Raw genomic sequence first — 27,227 nt, forward strand, 5'->3', positions numbered from 1 at the left:
TGAAGTGACGTCTCCAGGACGCAAAAGGCCTTGGCAATATTTGAGGATTACAGACTGCACATTCGTCAGAATCCCTCTTTCGCCCTCACCGATCTGATCCAAACGAGTGCAAGGCATGACACATGGTCCCAACTTGGCTGTAGGAGTTGCCGGAAAGGTGACAAGAGGTCATTTTTGTCACCTCAGGGGCTCCACTCCAGATTTGAATAACTCCCTCACCTTTTCTTCTACCGAAGCGACCGACAAGGCAGTGGGACTATTCTAACCCTAGCTGTGAGCACAATGCAATACACTGATTGCCATTGGTATTCCTGTGGAAGTAGGAACAAATCAAACAATTATGTGTCCAAAATAAATTACTTTAAATGGGATACATTGGATGTTACAACCATTTTCATGGAAGAGGTCTCTGCCGATTTATCAGAAATGCAACATTAAGACCCTATATGTGTCCATCGTACAGCTGTAGGAACTACCGAGCTCCTCCCACTCCATATCTCATCCTCTTGACACACGGACCGGTTGAAGACGATCAGATTGCCAGCCCAGAGAAGGCGGAGAGGCGGAGCCCCGCAAGCCCCGCGGGGCCCCGCACGCCCCGCCTGTCAAGCAGGGTTGTTTCCCCCTGCCGTGCTGCCGCCGCTTGCTTTGTCCCTGCCAAAACACGGAACTTTGAACCCAATTCCAAAACTAAAACTAACCTCGCCTCCAAAATGTTGCAAGAGAGATTCCAGAATTTCAACATTAATTTCAACACGGCGAATGAGCGGAATACGGTGTCCAGCGGGGACCGGCTGGATGGCCATATACTTTTCCAGCTGATGAAGGAGACAAAGATCACCTTCATCATGTTAACAGTCAGGGGCAACGTCAAGATCCACTGGACCTCCGGGACGTCGAAGCATCGCACTCATTACGTCGAAGAAATCGAGTTATTCAAACTTCAGAATGTGATCTTGCAAGAAAACAACGGTGTGTGAGTTACAGTTTATACCGAGGGCCGTTCGGATGCGACCTGCAATCCCATAAAGAAGCCGATCGGTGAAGTTACGTCTTTCTCTTTTCAGCTGTTCGTACAAGTATAAAACTCCCACCAGGGAATCACCTGTATCCCTTCACCTGCCAGCTCCCGCATGGGTGTGTAATGTACCTCTCCTCCGTGGATCTGACACTTCCTGTTTATGTTTCTCCTGATCACGTGATCCTCCAGTGACACTGGGTTCCCACACTGGCGTGGAATAACAGGGAAAAGCAGCATATGACACAATTAGGTACTCACACTTAGATCTATAAAATTCCTGGTTCTCGATCAGTAACAAAAGTGAATAAAAGTCACAGTACTACTTTTTTGGCTGATTTGCTTATCATATACTCAGTAAAAGTATTAAATCTATTTATTTAGCAATAGGAAAATGTCAAGTAATATCGAGATCAGCATATTATTTGCAAAAGACATTGCACGTTGGTAATACGTCACTAAAAATTAAAAACAAAACTTTCTATTTGTGTTTTCTTTATTTAAGATCAAATGATTGAAATAACATGTTTTGGTGAGATCAGTGTTTCTGTCTCTGACTTCTAAAACAGAACATGAATAATAAGAACCAAACCTGCAGGTGAGATGCTTGGGGGAAAATAACTAAAGCACTTGAAGAGGATTTTATCAAACTTAATAATAAATAGCCCAAACATCAGAAATTACTGCCCCCAAAATACCAAAAAACATAAAACAGTTGTAAGAAACCGGTCAAATAAATGTCTCAGATTATGTAGACAATATTAAAATTGATCAGATCTAATGATCTTGATAACATTTGGATTGTTAGTCGAGTGGTTCTGTGTCAAACTTTTTTACTTTAAAGAAAATGATGAATCCCCCTGTTATAATGGGAATAAACTCATTTTTCAAGGGATTTCCCACACAAGATGACATTATTTTTATGTATACAATGATAAATATCATACTTATTGTATATCACGGTATCATAATTCTCACATTGTTCAGCCTGACTCACGGCTTAAGTAAACTGCGTGTAAAATCTAGATTTGTATTCGTGCAATGGGAATTAGATCTCTGCTTAACACTTCCTGTTATTTTTCATCAATGCAGAGACTTCCCATCTTCCTTTCACGGACTGAATGGAGATATTACATACAACATGATTGTAGCCATCAAAAGACCCTGGCGTGTGTCTAAGACCTTTACAACAGAACTGAACTTTGTGAAACACCTTGACAGTAATCAGCCAGATCTATGGGTAGGTGACACTTCTCCAATGAATCTAATGAGATTTATGCCAGCTTGATCAGCTGCATGGAAAATAGATTATGTAAAGTAATTCACATACAACAAGACTGTTGACCAGTTTTTGTCAGAGCTCAAAGGGTAATTTGTTCCTTGCTAAGGAGAAAGTACAGGCAGGCACCAGCCTTAAAAGTTATCTATTGCCATGCCTGTCTCCATTTTCTGCCTAATCTGATTGAAAACCCTGATTATTATATTTGTGGAATTCTGTATCAGAGTCTCATTTGACAAAAGGCGGATATGTGCTGGGTGCCACATGTTCTGAGAGAGGTTGAAGCCCCTCGGAAGAATGTCAGCTATGTTTATAGGGAGGAGGTCCTTAAAGAGACAGGAGTTTCATAGTGCTGTTCGGACAGACGCTGACTGTCACAGCCAATGTGGTGGGGCCGATTCAGTTTTAGGAGATTTTGAAACTCAAATTGCTACTGGATCTCGTATTATCTGGATGCCATCCTGATTCAGAATATCTCAGTAGTGATTTGGTGTTCATATGGTGGGAATGTCACAGAAGTTGCACCCTCTTTTGCTTTTCCTGGAATATAAGCTGTAGAAATAATAGAAAGATTGAATAATTATGCTTATCTAATTCAGTAGTCACAAAACATAGATGTACAGGTGAATGTAATTGTAAAAAAGTAATCCTCCTGCCTATCTTCCCTGTTGTTTTTTCTCAGAGTCCCCTCTCAGGCACGAACAGAATAACTTGGTGGAACCTTTTCTGTACTTCCGGTCCCGTCAGCTTAAAAGCCAGCATGGAGAGGAAAGCCTTCAGGCTAGGTTCCATCAGCTTCTACTTTACTGCCTGTTTATTGCCCATTATATATGAATACATTACAAACTTGTTTTTCTGTCTTTGTTCATCTATATAAGGATGTCTGAAGAACATCAGCTTAACAAAACAAACACTATGCATTTTTTTTCTTTCAGGTGAAACTGTAAAAGTAATGTGTGATGTCAGTAACGCTTCACCTAGGACAGCTACTCCAAAGGTGACATTGCAACAGAAAGTCATCGTCTCTGCTCAAAGGACTTCCAGCAAGAGGACCCATGTGAAAAAACTGGCTTCAGTGGCTGGAGAGCCCATCCAGGCGAATGTCTCTCACATTCACACTGAGATCCAGTTGACGATTCCCACCACAGCATCACTCACCATCTCGAACTGCACCATGGTCAACGTTGACTACATGCTTGAGGTCAGTACCTACAACAGTCTTATGACCTGACAGTGCAGCTTTGGATGCATGGAGAGAAGATTTTTTTTTTTATTTTATTTTGATTATTTTTATTCTTATACAGCACCAGCATGAATTTCAAGTCTGCTTGATTTCTTGTGTCTCTTAGATGAGACTTGCTGCAAAGGGTTCCCCGGATATCATAGTCCTGTTTCCCATTGTCATCTATGACTCCCTCTAGCAAACTCTGCCCCAAGCACAGTTGTGAGTATGTTTGGAATATACTGTTGTATTTAAATACATTTTGTATTGCATGTGAGTATACTTTTGTCTGTTACTGAAAGATCCCTACCATCATAGTCTGTTTTCAGGAGCATCTCGTAAAGGTCGGGGATGGCCTTCTGATACAAATGTTTACATCATATTGCAACATTTGCGCGGAATATCAAGCTTTACTCTTTGTTTGGTGCAGAAATAATAATAGAATTTTCACAAGAAATTTCTTATATTTCAGCCTGTAGGAAAAATGTCTGTTCTAAATATTTCATGACTGGGCCTTTCAATGCAACTGTTTTAGAGGCTGAAGAAGAATAAGTTACGTAGATTCATAAAACCGCAAATAGGTGCCAGAGATAAGAGAGAATTCTGACACGGGTTAAAAAAAGGATGAAATGACTGCTCATTATTTCTGCTTTCTAATGATCAAATGGAGCACAAAAACGATTAAAATAACCAATTAAGATCACCCTGTTAACCCATATATATATATATATATATATATATATATATATATATATTTATATATAAAAATATATATAATATTATGTAATATATATTATAAAACATTATATTATAAACATATATTATATTATATATAATATTTATATATAATATATATATATAAATAACCCATTAAGACCCTGTGTTAATATTATGTTTATGTTGTCTCCTTGATTTGTGTTTAAGTGTAAATACATGTGACATTTAATAATCTGACTTTATTCTAATTGCAAGTGCCACAAAGTTACATATTATCTTGACAGTTATGATGAGGATAGTGAACATCTACAAATAATTGAATGCTCAGTTGAGCTAATTTAATGTAAAATTGTGGGCAGAAACTGCCGCCCTTTAAAAGTAGTCTGTTAACTGAGTTCAGTATTTTAACCTCAATTATGTTTCTTTTAATCACCGATCTCATCTTGGGGCTGCTGTTCAGTTCAGTTGGTAGAGCAGGTGTCCCGCCAATTGGAAAGTTGGCATTTTTGTCCCTAGCTCCACCTGTCTGCATATCAAAGTGTCCTTGGACAAGACACTAAACCTGCAATTGCTCCTGATATCTTGCTGGCATGCCAGCTCTGCTGCCATTGGTATGTGAGTATTGGAGAAGGTGAACCACTGTAAATGGGTACATTCTTAATTCATGGACTGTTGAAGTCTATTAGATCCAGAAAAGTCATTTCATAATGATGACGCCACATATCTGGCCAACATGGACTATTTTCAAAGGATAGTTTTTACATTTCAGTCTTGTGTTTCTTGACATCCCCCACGGTACTCATTTTATATTGCTACTATGGGAGAAACATGTTCGTTTTGATGTTTGACATTTCTCTAGTCGGTGGTTTACTCTGACATGAGAACATGCTGAGACTGGCAATAAATGCCTCAGGTTCAATGATTTGATCCTTCAAGTAACCTTATGTAAGTTTCAGCCTTCCAGCAATGTGTACAGCCCGCTGGTCAATATTTATCACTTTCTACTTTCTGCTACCTCTTGTTGAATATGAAGGCTGTCTTGACAGTTTACAAAAATATTACTTGTGACGTGTCACAATATTGGGATATTCTCCTACTAAAGCCTTGCTTTTGTATTTTATCATTTTCTTTCTAATACTGTGTGTTGCTAAGGAATGGATGGTTATATTCTGTACTCAAAATTTGTTTTGTTGCAAAAATTAGATGGAGTTTTCAACACGATCATGCCATTATAGGATGAAAACCTGTAGTGTTTACATGAAAAGAAATAAAACTTTGCACAGGCCTCAGGTGATTAGAGCCTGGGAACAGAAGGTTCCTGGTTTGATTCCCGAGCTCCTCCTAACTTGCCGAAGTGTTATTGAGCAAGACACCAAACCACTAACTGCTCCTCGACCACTGCTAGGTGCGTGCCTGCCTGCTGCCCGTGAGTTCAATGCAGTGGTCAAATTTAACTGATGTTGTGCTGTATGTATTACTGAATGTAACTACATAAAGGGCTTTCTTCTTCATTTAAAGATTTTTGGAGAGTGAGTTCAGCCTTTTCACTCTATTTTCTTGCTTCTGGAATTTCTAAAGCATTTTAGGATTCACTGATCTTAAAATGCATTCTGATGTAGTTGACATCTTTTACACTAACATGCAGAGACAAACCCATTATAGCACAGTCAGGAAGTAGGTTGTTTATAAGCGATGCTAAATGGTTTATGCAAGAAAGTTGCATAGATGTTCCTGTTCATGCAGCATTAAATATTTCTGAAAAAATTTATACAGTATATTTTCTGTCATCAATCCGTCTCATTGTTGTCTGCTAACAGTTTTATTATTAACTGTCTCCATCGGTAAAACCTATGTACTCTGTATGTCACCTGGCATTTATTTTAGTGCTGAGAGTATAAAGGACGGGGATTTATTCACTGTGGTGTAGTATATCATGCCAGATTCAGTAAAGGGCCTTATTGTGGGATATAATCCAATAAACAAAAGTAATATTCTTACGAGTGGTGATTTCATCACAGGACATATGAACCGAAGAATGACTGCTAAATAAATTTTCTTAGAGTAAAGATGAAAGGAAAAGCACAAGTACAGTGGACTGAGAATTATGGAAAAAAAGGTTATAACGTGCCATAAAAAAGAAATACCTCAGCATCGAGACATTCATCATTCAGGATGGTGAAGGTAAGTGGGGCATTTCCAGTGTAATAGCGGTTACAGTGCCCGATATGTGGTTCCTAAAATTGTGTGTTTTGAACAAGTTTCTTTATTTATTTATTTATTGGTATTTCCAGTGTATCAAAACACCTCTTATACCTCTAAAAATTCATGAACATGCTTACAGCTCAAAATACACTGCTTGATTCCTGGTGTATTTACACAAGATAATGTGCTACATTATCAGCTTCAGTGGAAAAAATGTTTACTCAAGAAATGTCACCTCTGTGATTTAACCAATGTCCAAGTTACAAATGAGTGGTGCATGTGGCCTCTGGGCACAAACCCTATGAATTAAAATAGTTGAGGAATAGTTGAAATGACTCAATCACCAGGAAACAACTTGGGAATATAAAGAAAATAAATAGAAAATTTATAAAATATAACACAGAATTAAGTGAAAGACAGGTAATATTTGAATTAAGAAAAATATGCTCTCCCCAAACTCTGTTTATTCAATTTGTAACAGTTAAGATCCAAAAATAGAATTATTGTCATCGTACAACCATACGATGACATTTGAGTGCAACTCCACAAAAAGGTTTATATGAATTTACAGTTGATGTTTTTTTTTTTATTGTTATCTTTAATTAATACTTATTGCATTATAAATTGCATGGAGTCCCACCTTCTAATCCATTTATTCAAATAAGCATGTACAGAAAACGAAAATCTGATGATGTATGTGTCATTTTAATTATTTTAGTGTCCTGAGCCTTTTCACCAACTTCCCCAGTACATTTTCATTAATATTTAGCAGGTAGTACTTTCCCCAAAGGGTGCCACATGTAGCCGTACACCTTTCAGATTCCTGCACAGTGAGTCTTGTTTAGTAGAATATGTCTTGACTGTATTTTATTACACATCACATATTTTACAGTGCATATTTCATCACATATCTTTTACTACAAAGCACTTTTGTTATACAACGCTGTCATCTGTTGCGGAGGACCTGTCATTTTGACTCAGGGGCTCCTGAGGAAAAATTGAGTACACACTGAAGGCAAATCTGAGCAGATCGATGAAAACTGACAGCAAAGCCATGGTGCAGTTCACCCTTGTCCAACATGAAGGCATGAACGGTGTTCCATCACTTATAGCCCTGCTGCAGCAAAAACCCCTTACACAAATACTCCTGTGCATCTGCTATTCCACCATGACACAGATGCAGAAAGAAAAAGTAAACAAAAATTTAAACAAGTTTGTCTCCTGCCAGATTCCATTGCATGGTATCCCCTTTAAGAAAATAATTTTCTTTGCTCCAGGCAGAGCTAGTATGGCTGTGAAAATTGAGAGAATGGGCTTCATTCAAGATACAAGTAAAGGTTTTTGTTGATGCCTTGCAAAGAAAATACATATTTTCATTTCTTTTTTCACAGTTTATCTTATGTGCAATTCTTGTATTTGAATCATTGTTAACTCAAAGTCCACCCTTCTCATTAAAGTGTTTTACCATCTGAAGATAAGCACACAAGAAGCCTTGTGATATTTCATGATAATGATTTGTCAAAAGAAATCATAAAGCTTTTAAAATCAGAAGAAATGACCTGTGGAATCATAACTACACACCGAAACTGTTGAACCACAGCATCTAAAATTGACCAGTTGTTTTTACGTATCTATTTATATTAGCACGCACTATGTTTATTGTAACATTATGGTTACAGTATTTCATATAAACAACACTTATATCCTGCAATTAAGAGTATTTTGTGCTCATACAAAGATGCGTACATTTCTTCTTCTATGTGTCATGGAGGAAGGCATAATGGTTTCTGCAATCATTGAGAGCAAACCAAAGAATTGGTTGTATGAGAAATGCAGTTACTTTTCAAAGCGGAAGAGATGAGTTTAACCCAAAGACGTGCTTAAAGAGGTGGATGAAACAATCCTACTCTCTGTGAGTCAGATGGTTGCCCACCACCACTGGCGCTTTCACCCAAAACTGCACCATCCATAAAGTAGAATATCAGCTTAAGGTTGGTATTGCCCTGCCATCTTTATATCAGCCTGGCTGTGAACTTAATGCTAAACACTGATTTTTTTCTCCTCCTTAAGTAAATCTGGATATAAAGTCTGCCTCACACCCAAGCCAACTTCCTGGTAGTTATCCTTCCTTCCTTGCTTCCAAGGACAGAGAGAGAGAGAGAGTGAGAGAGAGAGAGAGAGAGAGAGAGAAAGGGGGAGGGAGGGTTGGCTTCATGTTTCACTTCTTTGTTTTAACTGTTTATGGTGTAATGAACTTTGAGCTACATATTTTATTGTATGAAAAGTGCTTACCAAATTAATTCTGTCTGACTGACACAAAGTTGGGTCTTTGTTGGTAATGACAGCTATTGATTTTCATTACAGTTGCTTGGAATCAGATAGACTGGTTATCTTTGGGCTATTAAGAATAATTGTAAGGTTTAAATGCAAACAGTGAGTTGTTACAGAATAAGCAAAAAAATGATACCTGAAAAAAATAATATGGCTAGTTATATATTACCCTTGCAATGATTTTGAGACTGCCTCTCACCTTTTCAGTGGATAAATAGTGATAGAACAGCCCTGCTGTAGCAACAATTTGCCAGTCTTTCACTATTTTGCAACAGGTAATCTTCCTTGCATATCAGCTCTATCTATGCATTAACATGAACACATCCTTTACCAAAGCAACCCTGTTGACCACATCAAATCTGTCAGATCCACAAGCAGCCATCAACAAGGTGGTTGATCAAAACTTTCGTATGTTTTATTTATTTAATTATTGATTGTCCACGAATTACATCACACAGGTCAAAAACCCGTTTTCACTACAGGACTGTCTCCGAAAATTAGAATATTGTGATAAAGTTCTTTATCTTTTGTAATGCAATTACAAAAACAAAAATGTCATACATTCTGGATTCATTACAAATCAACTGAAATATTGCAAGCCTTTTATTATTTTAATATTGCTGATTATGGCTTGGATCTTAATAAAACTCAAAAATCCTATCTCAAAATATAAGAATATCATGAAAAAGTTTTATGTTTTTTTTTAATGCATCACAAAAGATAAAGAACTTTATCACAAAATTAAAATTTTCTGAAACAGTCCTGTATACGATTGTACAAATGTCCTCACACAGAGAAACATACGGGCTGTGTTGGAGGAAGTCTAAGGGGAAAGGGGGCGTGTCCTTCTCCGGAACAGGTTCCGCCCGGTTCCAGGTTAGGAGTAAACAACGCTGAGAAACTTTACTACCGTGAAAGCTGCCTGCTCGACACATCATGTCGAGCACGATAAAGAGCCTCAAAGTTACTTACAAGCCTGTAAACGACGGGAATACGTTTACCCAAGGTGACACCGTTTCCGGTGAAGTTAGGCTGGAGGCGGCAAAGGACTTCCAGGCGGAGTATCTGTTCATCAAATTCAAGGGGAAATCCAGTGTAATGTGGACCGAGCGTCACGGTCAGACGACTCATGTGTATCACTCCAAAGAGAAGTACTTCAGCATCAAACATTACTTCGTCAAAACTCATAAAGGTAAAAAAAACAAAACACACACACACACACACACACACACACACACACACACACACACACACACACAAACAAGTTTCCAGTTTTGGAACATCTTTGCAATTTCCAAACGGGTACCTTAGGAACCTACAGTATGGGAAACTACACTTCCGGTAACTTTGGCCTCTGATGCAGGCAGATAAAGGCAGCACACTATTCGCTTGGTTCCCTGCAAACAACTGACGTGGTTCTCGTCACAGACAAATATATGAAAACTTTTCTCCCGTTATGTTAATGTAGATGAACTTTTGTTGATGTTCGTGCATGTGTGTATGTAAATATCACCATTATACTTCAGGATCAGACCACTCATGCCAGAAGGTGAAGGCACCACATTAACCGTTAGATGTCACTAGATCCCAATATATAAAAGTTTATGGAGGTTTTTCTTTTGGGTTTCCTATTTGTTTGTTTAAGGTTTGATCCATTGCGCGTGCCCTCTATTGTGTCAGAAACCTATATAAGCTACTTATATAAACTAAATGAAATAAAGAACTGTTAAAGGAGTGTTACTTATGTCTACAACATTGAGTAATGAAAACCCCAAGTATCCTAAAAAAAAATGCTAATATATTGTTTGTTTTTTTGTCATTAGATGATGACCTTGAAACCCTCCTGACAGATAATGGAAAAGAATGTAAGTATCAATCTCTGTTTGAATTGTCTGAATGCAGTTCAAGGCAACTTCATAAAGTTTTCTAATGCGTTTTGTGTTATGAATTCAGATCACAATTTCATCTTTACCAATTGGAAGTGTTTTGTTTTTTCATTTTCCTCTTTTCAGATAGCAGTGTTATTGCCCCTGGATGTCATGTTTACCCATTTACCTTTCAGTTCCCTGTACTGTAAGTCATCTTGTTATATAGACCTTCTATTTATGACCATTTTCTTTCTCATTTAATTTGTCAAATAAATATCAGGAATTGTTGAAACATGCCAATCCGTGTTCTCCAAGATGACAGGATGACATCTCAGATATTCCCACACCCAATATATCCAGTTATTATATTTATGTTCCTACTTTAATTCAAAGTAAAAGAAAATACTCTCTCATGTTGAGCAGAGATTGTCATGTGTGTTTCTTGGATATGTATGACATAAATAAAATCATTTTTAGACTATTCAGCTATTTGTTTCATAGTTAACAGCTACAATTTATCAGTCAGTATTTTCAATGCCATGCTAATGTTTATAAAAGATCTTTGTGTATTTGTGTGTACAATTCATGAAAAAGCTAATGTTCTGATATGCTGCTCTAGGGATATTCCTTCCTCCTTCATAGGTGAGACGGGCAAAATCATATACTTGTTGGAAGCCCAGCTAAGTAGATCAATGAGGATCAATTCGAAAGATTCAACAACAATCAACTTTGTGTCAAAACCAGACCTCACAAGTGTCTCTGAACTGATGGTACGTGGTTATGTCTTTGTCATTCCAACTGACCTATAAAACATTTTTGATGCAGCCTTATTCAACAGTCTAAAGGTGCCAAAGGTGGCAGTTTTGTTAAACAATAAGACCACCCCATTTATGGGAAAGCAAACATTATATCCTCATTGAAACCCTGTCTCTCAATGTAAGTATCAACTCCAACAATTGACGCGGAATCTGATTTAGTAGTCATGACATTTAAATACATACAGAAACAGATCAGATACATGGTACATGAAAGTACTGTAGATCCTTCCATTAATAATTCCTCCAAATCCCCCAAATTACAATGGGTTTTCAGCTGTTCTGTAAATGATAATAATGACATTATTGTATGGAAGCTGGATCCTTCCTATTTTAACATGATTGCTAAGTTTAATTGCAATTCCATTGAATTGCAATACTTCAATTGCAGTTACAATTGAAGTAAGTTTGAAAATTCTTTGAAAAGAGTCGTTGAAAATTCTAAAGCAGAGTCAGTGTCTAGTGTACAGTTATGGAAACCAAATTGCAAGAGGTAATTTTTGCTGAAGAGGCAATACTAGCTAATCATGTACATATGAATTAATTTGTCAAAAACCTGATTATCCTTTAATTCAGGTATATCTCCTTTATGTGTAGGCTCTATATCCGAGAGGTTCAAATCTTTACTTTTTAACATTGTCAACCTATTTCATGAGTTGTTCTTATTTTTTCCAACGCTTAAGTAAATGAACATGCACAACTTAAAGCTTTATCACATTATCCCCTATGTTATTAAAACAATAATTGTATTAACACCATATACTGTGACTCTTTGGTAGGCACCACAACATGAGTCTAAAGATAAGAACCTGCGGTTTTTCAACTCAGGAACAGTAGCTATGGATGTGACCCTTGACAAAACAGGTTACTTCCAAGGTGAGTACACCCAAAACGAATCTTCAGCTCACACCTGGTATACGTGATGATGATTTGACAGAGACATTACTGTTGTGTTTTGTAGGCGGTGAAGTAAAGGTTTTGTCCTATATTCAAAACAACTCCTCTCGTGAAATCAAGCCCAAGTACTGTGTGTACCATAAGCACAGCTTCTTTGCCCAAGGGAAGAGGAGAGTTCACACCAAAAAACTCCTAAAAGAGGTTGGGAACCCTATCCCTCCCTCTGCAACTGAAAATGTTACCAAGATCATCACCATCCCACATGATCTGGAACCCTCCATCCTCAACTGCAAAAACATTAAAGTGGAGTTCAGGCTCAAGGTAAGCGTTCGATGTATGAAGGCAGAGTTCCAGGCCATGTGACAAAACAACACCTGATGGACAGTATTGACTGTCTCTCTTTATCTGAACAACTCATCATTTCACAGTGGAAGACATATTGCCTACAAGCAAGTCTGATATTTGGACAAAATCAATCTTTTACCGAGCCTTTCAGTACTATATTCAAAATAACACCAGTTGTTACATGTTTCGTTTAACATGCGAGAATTCAATGTTAAATCATTCATTACAAGTTGCCCAGCCTCTAAGATTGCAAATGTTATGTCTCCCTATGCATAATATCACCTTTTTTTGACAGGCATTGTTTCAAAAATGATCAGATGTTTGATTTCCGGATATTAAAGAAAAAACAAGCAGTTTATATTTTGTAAATAATTTTGTACTATGGGGTTAAAAATAACTTGTCTTGATGAGGTCAACTAAAAGGAACATTTAAATGGATGCCATTTTTCATGCAAAAGAGAAAAGCTTAACATGTTGGCGGATTAAAAAATACGAAAACATCAAATGAAGAAACTACCAAGAAGTTGGAAAGAAATCAATATTAATATGATTCAATGTAAGGAATATACTACAAGTTTCAAAACTAACCTGCATCTGAAAATTATGGATTGTCTATTATACATGAAAAACAGCCAAACTGACGAATAGGAAGTTTTTCTGATCAGCAGTGCTTTTCTGCATATCTTTGATCAGCCAAAAATGCAGCAAATTACTAAGTGAATACATTTATAAATAATACATATTAAAATAACTGAAATGCATGAGTTTTGGGGTGCTTCGCTGCACATAAGATTCTGAGGGGATAGAAATTGCTGTTTTTCTTTATTCAAACAGTGTGCTGGTTTTGAAAAAGTACAGATGAGAGGTCAGTTAAATAACTTTGTTGTGAAAGCAGTTGGTGTTTTACAAAATAAAACATATAAATGACAGTAGTGAGTCATATCTAAATGCAAATGTGGGTTCTTCTTTTAGAGAATGTGCACAAGTTTGCCAGGGTTTTTTTCACACCATTAGCTCAATTAAATTATTTCAGTCAACAGATTTTCAATTTATCCTGACAAGATAATTAGAGGTTTATTTTAAATAATAGACATAGTGAATATTGATGTTGGGAGTGTACAGAAAGGATTTTTTGAAATTTTTGTCTTATATATCCTATTTTCTTCAGGTTTATCTGGATGTCAAATACGCTTCAGACCCGGAGATCAAATTTCCATTAGTCATCCTTCAAGCCGATGCATTTCCAGGCGTGGGTCCACCACCATCTGCTTTTGGAACCCAATACCCACAGTTTGGAAGTTTTACGCCCTCGCAAGACGCAGGAGCAGGAGCACAAGCACAAGCTATGGATCCCCCACCCCCTTATATGGACTATGGTTTGTACCCTCCACTGACAGATTTTGGTGATAAATACCAGTAACGGCACTCAGGACACTTTTTGAAATCACAAAAATGGAAATGGCAAATACCTCTTATTCATCTAAAATAATAAATCTATATCTATATTAATGTATATCACTCCAATGAATGTAATTATTCTTATCATTATTAATGACCATGTAATACATATTGTGCTAAATAAGCAAGATGATGACCTCCTGCAGCTTGTGCAACATTCATTCTTCAAACCAAGACCTATGCACTGAACTCTAATTGATTGCCAGGTGCTCGCCAAGTTTATACTGTTGGAAAAGGTTTCTAATAACCAAGGGAATAAACAATTGCACAATTTTAAATTACCAAATATAAATTGTATATTTTAGATTTACCCATGATTTCTACATTTTTCAATTCCAGCACACAGTCGTACTTGACAACATTGTATTGAGATATTTTGACCTTTTTAACAGAAAAATACTTAAAAAATCGTCGGGGCTTGTTGGGCTTTGTGTTGGTCAGTAAATGTATTGATCTTATGATCTTAAACCATCAGTTGTAAGGAGCCATTGATCTTTAATGAGGACTAGCAGCGGCTAGTGTTGTTGCCAACAACCCACTAACTAAACCAAGACTTGGCCGAGACCAGAGGGTACCAGAACCAAGACTTTCAAGGGGTAGTAGCCGAATCAAATCTGAGGAGAAAGCAAGAGGAGGCCACACATTTTGTAAACAATCTCTGTGTTTTATTAAGCTAAATTTAACAACTTAAGAATTGGTTGAGATCTCTGACTCCCTACATCCGCTCCGCTTTTCTATTCTTTCCTCTAAGGGGCAATGTGGGGGGTGGGGTGGGGTGATGGGAATTCCAGCTCTTCAGAGAACTGGTTCATATGGCTTGGCTCTCTAGAGAGTGGGCTCCTTCACCTCCCAAGTGGGTCCTGAGATGTTTTGTTGCTCAAAACTAGTGCTACCAAAACAAGGTAAAAACATGCCTTATACGAATAATATGAATATGAATTACTAATGTACAAAACATTCACTATATCACATCTATTACTGATATGGCTTATTGAACTAAACATGGAACAGACCACCTCCAAATGTACAAAAATAAATACCTATCTCAATTTGACAGAAAGATCCAATCTCTTATTGGAAGTGTAATATCTCTAATTATTGTTATTTTATTGTTTACAATGAGACAGGATAGCAATGCTCAGAGATTCACACAACAAAAATGTGTAAAACCAAAAGGAAAAGTAGCATTTCAGGTAATAGTTTTAAATAGTCATCCTCCCCCTGCTTCTCTTTCTCTGTGTATTGTCTGAAACTAGTGCCCCTCCCCCCCATTCAGTCCGGACACATTGACGTCATCACACGTCATGTAGTTGACCAATCACGTACGTTTGAACAAGAAAAAAAATAGAAAAAGATCAACAAAGCCAACTCCCAATTGTTCACTTCATAGAGCCGGTTGTAAGAGTGATTTCGTCCGCGAGCGACACAGTACGACTTTGTGACAAACATAAAAAAATACATAGCAAAGGAAAGTAAAAAGTGTAAATGGGCCTTCGCAGCTTTCCAACGCTAATTATATTTATAATTTATAATTTATTGTGACAAACATTAAAGTAAATAGCAAGGGAAAGTAAAAAATATAATTGGGCTTTCGCCACTTTTCAATGCGAATTATATTTATTCATAAATCCATTAGGATTTTCAGCTGGTCTCGATTCAAACTCTTGAGCCACCATGTCAATATGCGTTCCGTTCCAAGACGAAACCAGAATCCTCAAGAGGTGGTCTCATAATCAAAACTAATCTCCAATACAACAAAACTAGCAGCCATTGTAGTAGATATTTTGTTGGAAATAAAATGGTATTTCTGGTATTTAATCTTCTCTGTAGTCTTGACAGATTTGTTTGCTTAATGAGTTTCATCATTGTAATTCAGTATATTATGATTTGTTTGATGTGACTAAATGTAACAATCATGGTTAATGACATTTCAATTACATCTCTGACCTTGACATGTACACCAGTCTGTGTGCAACATGATTTAATGTCTGCCGGCCTCATTTTTTACTGCATATACTTTGTTCTTCATTAAAACATACTTATCGTACTGTGCAAATGACTGCTGTCGAACACTTCACTGCACAGCGATGAAAATAAAGAATCTTATCTTTTACATAATTTAAAATGAAACATAAGTTAGCATTGAATTGGTGTACTCACATATATTTCTCACTATGTAACGATTGCGATGAATAACTTCTAAATGAATTATATTTAAAACGGTGACCTCTTGTGTTCTCTCTTTGTTTATTTCCTATGTGTGATAGTATTGATCTTCAAAGATGGGGTGGTCAAACACGAGTAAATGGAATATGGATCATCCACTAGCATAATGCTTTTTCAAGTCCTTACTTGGCACCTGAAATTATTCTTTACTCATATGATACAGGCCTTTTTAAGTAATTAATACACACGATAAAAATGTTTTCGATAGAGCTCTTATGAAATGCAAGAGTTGCTTGTCCTGTGAGCATGTAATGGCTCAATATATTCTGTATTAATGGTATTAACTAATTTAGGTAACAGTACCATAAAATTAAAACTATGGTACACCAAAACTAAACTAAAGTTGAATTGTAATATACTCCAAACGCAACAAATGATCAAATCAAGTTCGTAGCCCTCTAACTTCAGTGCAGTTTTCTTTATTGTATAAGCCTGCCCTGACGAGTTCTTTGTTGCCATATTTCCCATATCATATAATGCCCATACCTCTTACTATCAGCACATATCCAAATGCACTGCAGACAGCAAAGTAGGAATTTCACTGCACAAGGAAATATGTTCGTACACTGTACATGTGACAACAAACGCTTTGAATCTTGAATAAGAACTTGAATTACTACTACCCTTCCGTGAGCCTCTAATAGTTGAACAGATAATGTAGCAGTTTATTTGAATGACTCAAACCGCAGCATGCCAAAAACCACCTCCGACATTGATAAAGGATGGAAATTCAGTGATGATTGGAAAATGTTTCAGGTGCCTCTTATTGAGTAACAGCAGCATGTGACCATCATAAGTCCACAGGTGTTTTTCCTTCGTCTATATGCCGTGATGTGATATAAGTGTAACTTCTGTTCAACATGCTTTGTATATTTGTCAATCTTGCAATGGAAAGTCCAACTTGAACCTTTGTTATATCTTAGGATTAAGTACTTATTTCCTCTTTTTATGACTTTCACCTGCCGTCTGTAGTTTTTGTTAATTTATGTAGGTGTGTCTGTCACAGAATCAGGTTTGACAAGTTTATGGTGCTGTCACCACTGATAAGAACGTCGTCACTGCTTTTGACTTTACTTTCCACTTGAGAATAAGAGCTTTTGACATCCTTGAGGTCCTCCACTTCGCAGAAGGCTATGACTATCAAAAATTTCTGGATTGAATATGATGCCATCAACAGCAGCAACACTTTCACAAATGGAGACACCATCAATGGAAGGATAATTTTAGAGACTACCCAAGAAATGAAAGTTAATGCGTTAGTTTTCAAGGCAAAAGGCAAAGCTCGTGTTTGCTGGACTGAACATCATAGCCAGTATGACACTCGTGTTTACTATTCCACTGAGAAGTACTATGATATGGAGCATCATATCTTGAGAAAAACAAGGGAAGATGGTAAGGCATCAAATTAACAAAATTGTTTATTTACCAGCCTAGCCTTTCAATAATAACTAGTATTTCTAATGATGCAGGTACGGAAATCGTTGGCAGAGGAAAAAATGTATTTCCTTTTTCCTTCAAGATTCCTGACAGGTAAAGTCTAGTGTTTTTATAACCTGTATGTTACTTCAGATTCATGCATTCTAAAGCTTCTATTCTTTACCTCATAGATGTATACCATCCACTTTCAAATCTACTACTGGCCGAATTGTTCACAAGTTAAAGGCAGAGCTGAAACAATCAATGAAGTTAACAAAAAAAGCCAAAACCCACTTCAACTTTGTGTCTAAAGCAGATATGAATATTCCTGGGCTCATGGTGAGGAATGTTTTTTTCTTAACACCCAAATTAAAGGTGTAAGTAAAACAAAAAATGGTTATACAAAAAGGACAATTGTTATTGTTTGAAAATATTTTTTGTGTGTGTTTTAGGAGCCCCAGTATGGTAGCAAAGACAAAACTGTAAGGGTTTTTGGCTCAGGAACTATTGCAATGGATGTCCACACTAATAGGATGGGATACAAGCAAGGTAATAATCATGTTACGCGGGTAACACAGGAATTTCTTCACAATGAGATGAGTATCAAGTGTACACTAAGATTTTACAGTTTATTTCTTGAGTACCTCCCAACCAGAAAAAGACTGCCCTCACAAGAATGTAAAAAACCTGTCCTGCCCTGATGCAGAGCTTTTGGGGGAAGAAAAGTAGAATTAATCAGGATTTATTGATCAGGGCTGTATTTTCTTTAGACAGCTTTCCCAGTAATGCTTTGACATTATCATTTGATGGTTCATTGTGTTTTTGTTTTCCATCATATAGGTGAGGCTATCCAAGTCACCGTTGACATTACCAACCACTCGACTCAGTCTGTAAAACCCAAATTCTTGGTGTATGTCAAGCAGAGTTACTTTGCCCAGGGTCATAGAAAAGTTTGCACAAAAGACCTTCTTAAGGACAAAGTTGACGCTGTTGTATCATGTGGCAAAAAAACTGTCACTAAGCTGATCACCATCCCCAGGGATGTGCTTCCCTCTATTGTTAACTGCTCTATCCTCAAGCTGGAGTACAGGCTGAAGGTAACTTAGTAAAATTTTAATTTCTTAGAAGTGTAATTCTTCCTTTTTTTTTCTTTTCAAGAATTGTCGTTAAAGCTACTGATAGGATGTTCTTTTTCTTTACCTTTGGTAACTGATACTGAAAAAAACTGAGGTTCCAGTTCCGTGATAAGATTTAAATGCTGGATGTAATTATTTCAATTTCACATTTACATATTTTCTCAGGTCAAGCTGGATATAAAAATGGCAACTGACCCAGAGATCAAACTCCCAATTATTGTTCTGCCTGCGAAAGAAGTCCCTTACCCGATACAGCCACCTGCTCCAGCTGCCTTTGAGGAATTTGGGAACCTTAACCAACCAACCTGGGAGAGGACAGGACAACAAGCAGTGCCCTATCCTATCAACCCTCTTCCTCCTCCCCCCTATGAAAACCATGCAATGTATCCCATCTTTGACTCTGACATGAAGAAAAGTACACGGTAACCATTGGTCTTCTGTCTTCACTCTTGACTGTCTATTGACACGACAATGACTGGCAGGACATTGGTAGGAAAGCGAGACATACAATAAAGGTGGAAAATCCACAGACACCGGACGAACGCGCAATCTCCATATAGAAGGGCGACAGCTTGCCAATGTATTCTAATGTGGAGCCTTATTACCCTTACTCTAGAGTGCAAACTGTCAAACTTGCAGATTCTACATGGAAGAAGTACAAATAGGTGTTTTATTTTGAGTGGATATTGATGTTAATATTTGAATTTGAGCACTAACTGATTTAAAGAAATGTGTGACATTGTAATTGGACTATTTTAGTTGATTGAATGTTTGATTTTAATTTCATTTGCACACTCTTCTCTGTACTCATTTGTACAGCACTTTGATGGAAAATGCTTTATCAATAGATTTACTATTTTCACTATTATTACATGGCAAATATATATAAAAGTGGTAACATTACTTAGACTCAAGTAGTATACTGACAGCAAGGGAAATGTGACCATTTTTTGTTTGATTTTCAGTCAAATCAGTCAACGTGTGATATGCTTAGTGTACGATGCCGGAGCTTTATTATTTTAATTTGATTACAATAGAATTATGGGTGTTTATACAGATCGGCAAAATCCAAAATGATAGGTTATTTTGAGTAACCTTCAATTAGTTAAAATTAGAAGATGTGTTGGAGGAGGCCCTGAAAATACTCAAAATGCATGTAATTTGATGAAGAGGGTTTAGAGAAGGGTCTTGAATTGATCTGTGGTTTTTAATGGGTCAATTAAGGCAGCGAGCCGAAGTCCATTGACTGGATTAAGACCAAAATTAGGGGATAATCTGTTTCCCTGAATCTAAGAAGGCAAAGTCAACTAAAGATTGATAATGTAAGAGAAGCTAATTGGGACAAAGAGCAAAGAGTGAAGGGGAATCTTAATCTACTGTGAAGCTTGCACTCAAGATGACAAGAACCCTCAATCAGCAATTCTGTTGTAGGCCATATTGATTGCTGCTCAGGTATTCCGTCACCAGAAATGCCTTTGGTTTTTATGCAGTCACTCAGTTCTTTTCTAGATTGTGGGTGTCCTTTTACAACCACAAAAACTGGTGAAATCTACTGCTATAAGAGCATCTTTTACAGTCTGTCAGAAGAGATGTGATTTCTTGCAGCTGCAACTGACATTTTGTATATGTTGTTGGATGTTTTTGTGTATATGAATCTGTATGTGTGTGCTAAATAGTATAAGCAAGTTATTGACATGGATATGGATCTCTATCAAATTGTTTATTTGTCACACAGACTTAAACTGATATAGTTATAAGGTGGTTATACAGTTATTTTACACTTTCAAAGTTTTGTCCTACTAAGAAAGCAATGCTATTTTGCATGGATGCATGACTAGGACAATCTTATGCGCTGGATCTGTCTGAGGACAAGGTAGGCCATTTATTGTTAAGATGAAGGTAGAAATTCCTTGAATGAATTTCATGGCATCAATAGGATTAGTACTATATCAGTGTGTAATATAATTGCTTGCTTATGTATAGGCACAATGTCACAATTGCAGATGTCATTCCTTGTTTACACAGAGACTAGAAAAAACAGTTGACTCATTCTGGGAAACCACAATTAACTATGTACAAGGCTATGAATTTTTTGGGGGGGGCGGTCATAGGAGACTTTCCACAAATAACATTGTAAGTAGAAAGTTGATTTTGCATTATGTGGCAAAAAGGGTGAAAACCATCACAATCTGCAACCTCAAACATCTACCTCCCTCCTTCCATAATTAACAGATCTGAAATACAAAGCTATCTACCATATTATCTTACTGTTTTTACTTTCAAAGTTAATTCTGAGGTGAGTAATCCGGGAAAACTAAAGTATTTTTTTTTCTATTTTTTTCCAGTTATTTGAGACATTAGGTTTTGTAACAATATATGTATTGTAAAAGAAAGGACTTTCTACATCGACCTGCAATGCTACATATTTAAAGAAAGAATGGATAAACATAAACAGAAGTGCATAGATAACTATCTCAAGACAACTGTATCTAACCAGGGGTGCTCTCTAGTGACAAAAGAAAGCAATAACACAAAAATAGCTATGGATTCTGTGTCATGCACTACACTGAATTCCAAAGATGAAATACTGTATTTCAATTTCACAAATGAAACAAAACAACAGTATATTCAAATATACAGCTGGATGAAAAATTCATGCCAGACACAAAGATCAACTCACAATTGCAAATTTTATCCTGTCTGCCACTGACTTTCCTCCCATGAAACAACTGAATTTTGGAATGCCAAACAACCTGGGATGAGAAAAAAAACCCCACCAAGCAACTCTCTGTCCTTCGCACCCACTCCTCGGAGACCATGCAACGAATCATTGGTTTTATTCTGAGATGCATGGAAGTGCATTATAAATTCAAGCCTTCAGTATTTTCCAACGTGTCTACAAACTGAAGGTTATAGGTATAATTTAACAGTGTTGGTATGTTTACTAATCGTCCAATTATGGCTAACGTATGCAAAACAAGGTACCATTTGGGAATTATTTTTCATTTGATAGTGCAGCAAACCTTCCATTTTCTTCACACTGCTGAGTCAAATTTGCAGGTAACCTAATATTGTTTGCCAAGCTAATTCAATTGCTTTTCTTCATCTCCCCTTGTTTGGCCTGCAACTGATTGGACTGGTGGTGAAGGTAGTTTCAGTATGTGGGTATTATCATTATTAATAAATTGTTTACCCACTTGTTTTTATGTCAATTGTCAGTTGAGGAGTCAATACAATTTATAGATGATTGAAACAACTTTGTAACTGGGTTTGGGTGGAATAGGTATTCAACTTACATGCCTTGTTTTAAGTCATATACACTGTGCACATACAATTTATGAATTTGGAACACACCCTTATTTTACATTTTGTTTAAATCACAGGTTAGTAATAGATGGATATCATATCAGTATACAGCCTAAAATAACAGAAGCCTATATTCATGTATTGTTACTCTGTTGTGTAAAAAACAGTCATGTGGGTGAATAAAAATTGTATACGAATATGATAACTTTGAAATACAGAGTGTTGCAGGATATTGAATTTTTACATATAGATGGAACTGGAACTGATTTTAATAATGTCGGACATTTCTGAGGAATTCAGGAAACTTCAGGTGGCACATCAGTGCCCCCCTGCCCCCTTCCACTGGGACTAGAAATACTATGTTGTAGTAGTGTAGGAGAAAAAAAAGAAAGTGAGATATGTTCACTGAAACACCGGCTGACAGAACTCTTTTGCACCATGCATTTTGAGAAAGCATTAGAATTATTTCAAAGGAATAATGTCAGCATTTCAAGACGATTTAACATCTTGCATTGGTTATCTAAGGAGAAAACAACAGATTTGTTGTTAAGCATCCAGGTGACGAAAGACTCTAGTGGGAGAACAAGGGCTTGGGGGAAACCATTTGTGTCGCACAGTAAAGGATTTTGAAACAAGGATGTTTAATCTTAAACGTGGAACGATCAAAACAAAAATAAGAATGAATCAGTTTGCTCCATATCACAAACCTTCATTGTTGTATGTTCTTTACATTCGTCATGGAAATCTAGGCCTGTGTGACGCTGCGAAGGCGCAGGCTAGGGTTACCTGTGTGAAAGTGACACCTCCAGGGTTGCTTACATGACCTGGTGGGACACAAGAGCGGGTTCTGGAGAGGTCCACTGGTAAAGGGAATATGTCAACATTGCCTACATACCATTTGTGATCGAAGGGCTTAACATTTGTCTTACAATGACTCTAAAGCATCTATACTTGGAGTACAACAAGTTGAACGAACGAGGAACTTTTTCTCCAGGGGACAAACTTTCTGGAAGAGTGACAGTGGTGACCAGTAGGGAAACTAAAATTCAGTGCTTGCTGGTTAAAGCCAAAGGAAAAGCAAATGTGACATGGTACGATCAAGAGCGGCAAGCTGCGGTTGTCTGCAGTGACAAGAAAACATATTTTTGTTTAGAAAATATTATTCTTCAGGATAAAAACAAAGGAGATGGTTTGTATAGTTTCTTCTTTGCACTGTAAACTAAGTATTTCAAAAGTTTTCATTTATTTGACACCAATGTTATCTTCAAAAAAGGTTCGGAAATCATTGGGCGTGGCAAAAATGTATATCCTTTCACTTTTGTGATTCCAGATATGTGAGTATTCTTTCCAAACTTAACAATTTTCAGACAGAGAAATAACTCATTATCTTGTAAGGGATTCATTGTCTTTCTCTGTTTATTTTGGTCATTTTCCTGCAGAGATATGCCCTCATCCTACAAGGGAAAGTGGGGTGAAATCACATATAGTTTGAAAGCACGGTTGACACAGACAGCCTGGAATGTCCACAAAACCAAGATTGAGTTCCCTCTCTTAACCAAAGCTGAGTTTCCCTTCGCCTCCAAATCGGAAATGATAGTAATTGGCCTCAATGTATGCAATTGTTTAAAAGAAGGTTTTGATTTTTTTTATTGCCTTAGTGCCATCATTTAATGCATTATTTATAATTTCAGCTGAAATGTAGCTCCCGGGATTTGCTTTATGACATTATATCCCTTTATTTGCTAGGAGCCACAACAAGCTACTGCAATATTATTTCATGGCACCGGAAAGGTTACTATGACTGTTAACTCGGAAAGAATGGGATTGGAACAAGGTAAAGAGCTTCGATAAATGAGGAATTGATACCTTTGTCCTAATTGGCCTTAATTGATAAGCAATCTCCATTGTCTGTTTTAAATAGGTGAGGTAATGGAAATATCCGTAGAAGTGCTCAACAGCTCGGCATACACCATAACGCCCAGATTCTACCTTTGCGAGAAGCAGACCTTTGTTGCACAAGGGAAGAGGAAAATTCACACAACGGAGATCCTCTTCGGATCAGGAGACTCTGTTCCAGCTGACAACCATGAGACAATAACCAATATTCTGAGCATCCCTCTGCAGCTTCCACCGACCTTCTTCAACTGCTCTATGATGAAGCTCGAATACAGCCTTAAGGTAATTAAATATGTTCAAAATGATAAATACAGTGAGCCTCTGTAGTATGATGTGAATAGGACACGACGGCCTTTGCAACGTTATCAGTACAAGACAGGAATAAATAAATAGTCTAATTTAAGCAACTTTCACCTGGATTTCACACACGGAGCTAATAACTATATAGGCATATATGATTGGTTGCAGGTCACTCTTGATGTCCCCCTGGCTCGACGACCAGAGATCAATCTTCCTTTGGTCGTTCTGTTGAAGTCGGCGAAGCCACATCATCGACAGATGAAGAGATCTTTGGAAAGCAACTCGGTTTGAACGATGCCCAAGAGCAAGACGCAACAACACGTGTTTCAGGCGTGGCAAGGGATTGGAATGGCAGTAGTTCAAGGAGGATATTTGAATTTTTTGAATTTGTGTATATTCGTCCACTAGATGGAGATATGAGCCACAGAATAATCAACTACTGTCATCCATAACCGGTTAATTAGCTTCTATCAAATTAAATTATTATAGATCTGCAACATCCAGTGTTAGCCAAAAAATACTATCTTTAGGATGCTGTATTTTTATTTAGCAGCATTTCAAACTCACATCTGTAATCAGCAGAATTCTGACTGGAGATTAGGTAGACCTTTAATATATTGTGAATTTTTTGGTGAAAAGAAAGATAGATCCTTTACACAGACAGCTTTTAATTTGGGTTTGTCATGGCTTTAAGGTACTGACTGTGGGGAACAACTAGTTATTCACTTCAGCTGTGATTCAGGAAAGAGGTGGGAACAAGAATTCAGGGGTTTCTCACGCTTACTCTTGACTAATTTTTCAACAGGGGATGCTAGTGAACAAAGTCGCCTCCATGATTCTAACAGTACTTGTGTTTCCCAACCGGCAAATCTTAAGTAAAACCAGTCCAAGAATCTGATTTGGTTCTCGGCACAGGAACAGGAAACATGTTGTCTGCTGAGAATTTTATGGTTAGTATCCATCCTGAAAACATTAGATCTAACTGTTGTGACACCACTTAAAGCACACCCAGTTACCAAGAGAAAGGGAGGAAGAGAAACGATGAGATCGAGAGAAAGAGATGACAGAAGAAGAAAAGGAGAAAGAGGTTCTGACTCAGAAGTTGCAGCGGCACTGCAATTTTATGTTCAACCCACAAACCAGACAGAAAACTGACAATGCTCAACTCCCATTATCATTGATAAAACAGACTAAGAGTGACCAGTGCAGATTTATAATCCCACTGAATTGGTGGACATGTTCCTGAAGTGCCGTTACTGAAATTGAAACATAAACCCTCATGATACATTACATCTGCTGCCACTTTCACTTTTGTCATCATATCATTGTATTTTCTAGTGAGCACAAGGCTCATTGACACATATTAACACAAAACATAGCAAGGGATGAGAAAAGTATACGGTCTAAAATGTTTGTATGATTAAATACAACACAATGAACATCTTGAAGATGGATTTATGCGCCAGTAAGCAGGACAGATTGCTGTAATACTTGCCTCCTACACTAGAAGATGTCTGCAAAAGAGCTGCGTGGTTCATGTTCTACAGTGAAACACAATAGAGAGTTATCAGCAGCGTTTTGTCTGATGGCAGAACACGTTTTGACCGATTCCTCTAATTCCTGAATCCTACACCTGCATGAAGACGACTCCACAGATTCAGGGTGGCAGTTTTGGCAGTAGTTGTAGTTTTGGCAGAGCTGTAATAGGGCCAACCCGGTAACCAGTGCGTGTGTGCGACAACAACACACACACACACACATACAGACACACACAGACACACAAACACACACACAGACCACAGCAATGCCGTTTTGGAGACGGGGTAGGGAGGTGTGGCTTATGGCACCTCCCACCTTCGTAGCCAGGGTTGGTACCATGACAACCAAGCGGGCCTGCTGGCGACTCCCTGTCTTCATCGGCCACGGTTGCTATGGCAACTCCCCACAGGGCTCCCACAGATCAGCGGGATGGGCGTCCAGTTGACTAACCCTCTCCCAGCTGGGGAATGGCTGAGGGAGAGCAAGAAAGCATAGTGAGGGGAAAAGCGGTTATGTGTGCGTGTGCATGTGTGAGTAAGAGTGTACGTGAGTGAGGATGTGTGTTCCTGTGTGTTTTGTGAGCGTGTCTGTGTGCGTGTGTGTGTGTGTGCGCGCACACATGTAACATTGCGTAGTACTGTAATACCTGAGGGTGCTGAGAGAGAGTGGGTTAAAGATGGAGAGAGAGAAAGAGAGGGAGAGAGAGAGGGAGGAACAAGAGTGTCTTCAGAGGAAAGGCAGGAGACAGTTAGTCTGACCTCCTGAAGTGGTCAATGTTTGGTCTTTGTCCATATAAAGCATTTAGCTTTCTAGCCTCATGGACAGAAGAGCTTGAATTACAGCAATGGATGTTGTGAATAAGTAATTATTTCCCCTCTCATTAGACACGACTTGTGTGTATGTGCGTATATATACATAAACCCTATCGAGACATCATCTCATTTACATTTACCACAATTTGGGGTTTGGACTTAGTGTAATAGGGTCACAGATGGCCATGTCTGTAGTTTGGTTGTGGAAAGTAAATGGCATTACTGGGTCTGTTGGCCGGAGAGCTGAGGGGTTTTTCTGCTCCTTAATTGCTCCAAGCTGTGTCCCCTTCGAGGCAGAATTTTCATCTGTGACAGAACAGAAGCAACTACAGCTGAGTCCTCCGTACAGAACTGCAGATTATTAACTTGACATCAGAATTTAACATCAGCTGTCCGTACTGTGTCCACGCTGATGATGACGTCTAGCCCCATTGAGAAAGAAAT

At 37.7% G+C, this 27,227-nt stretch overlaps 4 protein-coding genes across 4 annotated transcripts; all 4 read left to right on the top strand.

The window, feature by feature from the left end:
• Nucleotides 1–577: 577 nt before the first annotated feature.
• LOC147218484 (arrestin domain-containing protein 3-like) lies at nucleotides 578–6,004 on the top strand. Its single transcript, XM_086174311.1, has 6 exons — nucleotides 578–972; nucleotides 1,068–1,137; nucleotides 2,111–2,258; nucleotides 2,980–3,082; nucleotides 3,233–3,498; nucleotides 3,647–6,004. The coding sequence occupies exons 1-6, from the start codon at nucleotides 714–716 to the stop codon at nucleotides 3,716–3,718; spliced, it is 918 nt and encodes a 305-aa protein (XP_086030437.1). The 5' UTR covers nucleotides 578–713; the 3' UTR covers nucleotides 3,719–6,004.
• Nucleotides 6,005–8,616: 2,612 nt separating this feature from the next.
• LOC147218485 (arrestin domain-containing protein 3-like) lies at nucleotides 8,617–15,505 on the top strand. Its single transcript, XM_086174226.1, has 7 exons — nucleotides 8,617–9,961; nucleotides 10,593–10,634; nucleotides 10,782–10,842; nucleotides 11,257–11,407; nucleotides 12,232–12,328; nucleotides 12,414–12,670; nucleotides 13,863–15,505. The coding sequence occupies exons 1-7, from the start codon at nucleotides 9,706–9,708 to the stop codon at nucleotides 14,112–14,114; spliced, it is 1,116 nt and encodes a 371-aa protein (XP_086030352.1). The 5' UTR covers nucleotides 8,617–9,705; the 3' UTR covers nucleotides 14,115–15,505.
• Nucleotides 15,506–17,323: 1,818 nt separating this feature from the next.
• On the top strand, nucleotides 17,324–22,557 carry LOC147218486 (arrestin domain-containing protein 3-like). The gene is made up of 6 exons (XM_086174325.1): nucleotides 17,324–17,770; nucleotides 17,848–17,908; nucleotides 17,986–18,133; nucleotides 18,247–18,343; nucleotides 18,635–18,891; nucleotides 19,096–22,557. The coding sequence occupies exons 1-6, from the start codon at nucleotides 17,512–17,514 to the stop codon at nucleotides 19,354–19,356; spliced, it is 1,083 nt and encodes a 360-aa protein (XP_086030451.1). The 5' UTR covers nucleotides 17,324–17,511; the 3' UTR covers nucleotides 19,357–22,557.
• A 609-nt stretch (nucleotides 22,558–23,166) lies between these two features.
• On the top strand, nucleotides 23,167–24,723 carry LOC147218487 (arrestin domain-containing protein 3-like). The gene is made up of 6 exons (XM_086174388.1): nucleotides 23,167–23,425; nucleotides 23,510–23,570; nucleotides 23,676–23,847; nucleotides 23,983–24,070; nucleotides 24,158–24,414; nucleotides 24,601–24,723. The coding sequence occupies exons 1-6, from the start codon at nucleotides 23,167–23,169 to the stop codon at nucleotides 24,721–24,723; spliced, it is 960 nt and encodes a 319-aa protein (XP_086030514.1).
• The last annotated feature ends 2,504 nt before the right edge of the window (nucleotides 24,724–27,227 follow it).

Source organism: Fistularia commersonii, chromosome 26, assembly GCF_037954325.1.
Source record: "Fistularia commersonii isolate RoL2024-O1a breed Wild chromosome 26, RoL_Fcom_v1.0, whole genome shotgun sequence".
NCBI classification, from domain to species: domain Eukaryota; kingdom Metazoa; phylum Chordata; class Actinopteri; order Syngnathiformes; family Fistulariidae; genus Fistularia; species Fistularia commersonii.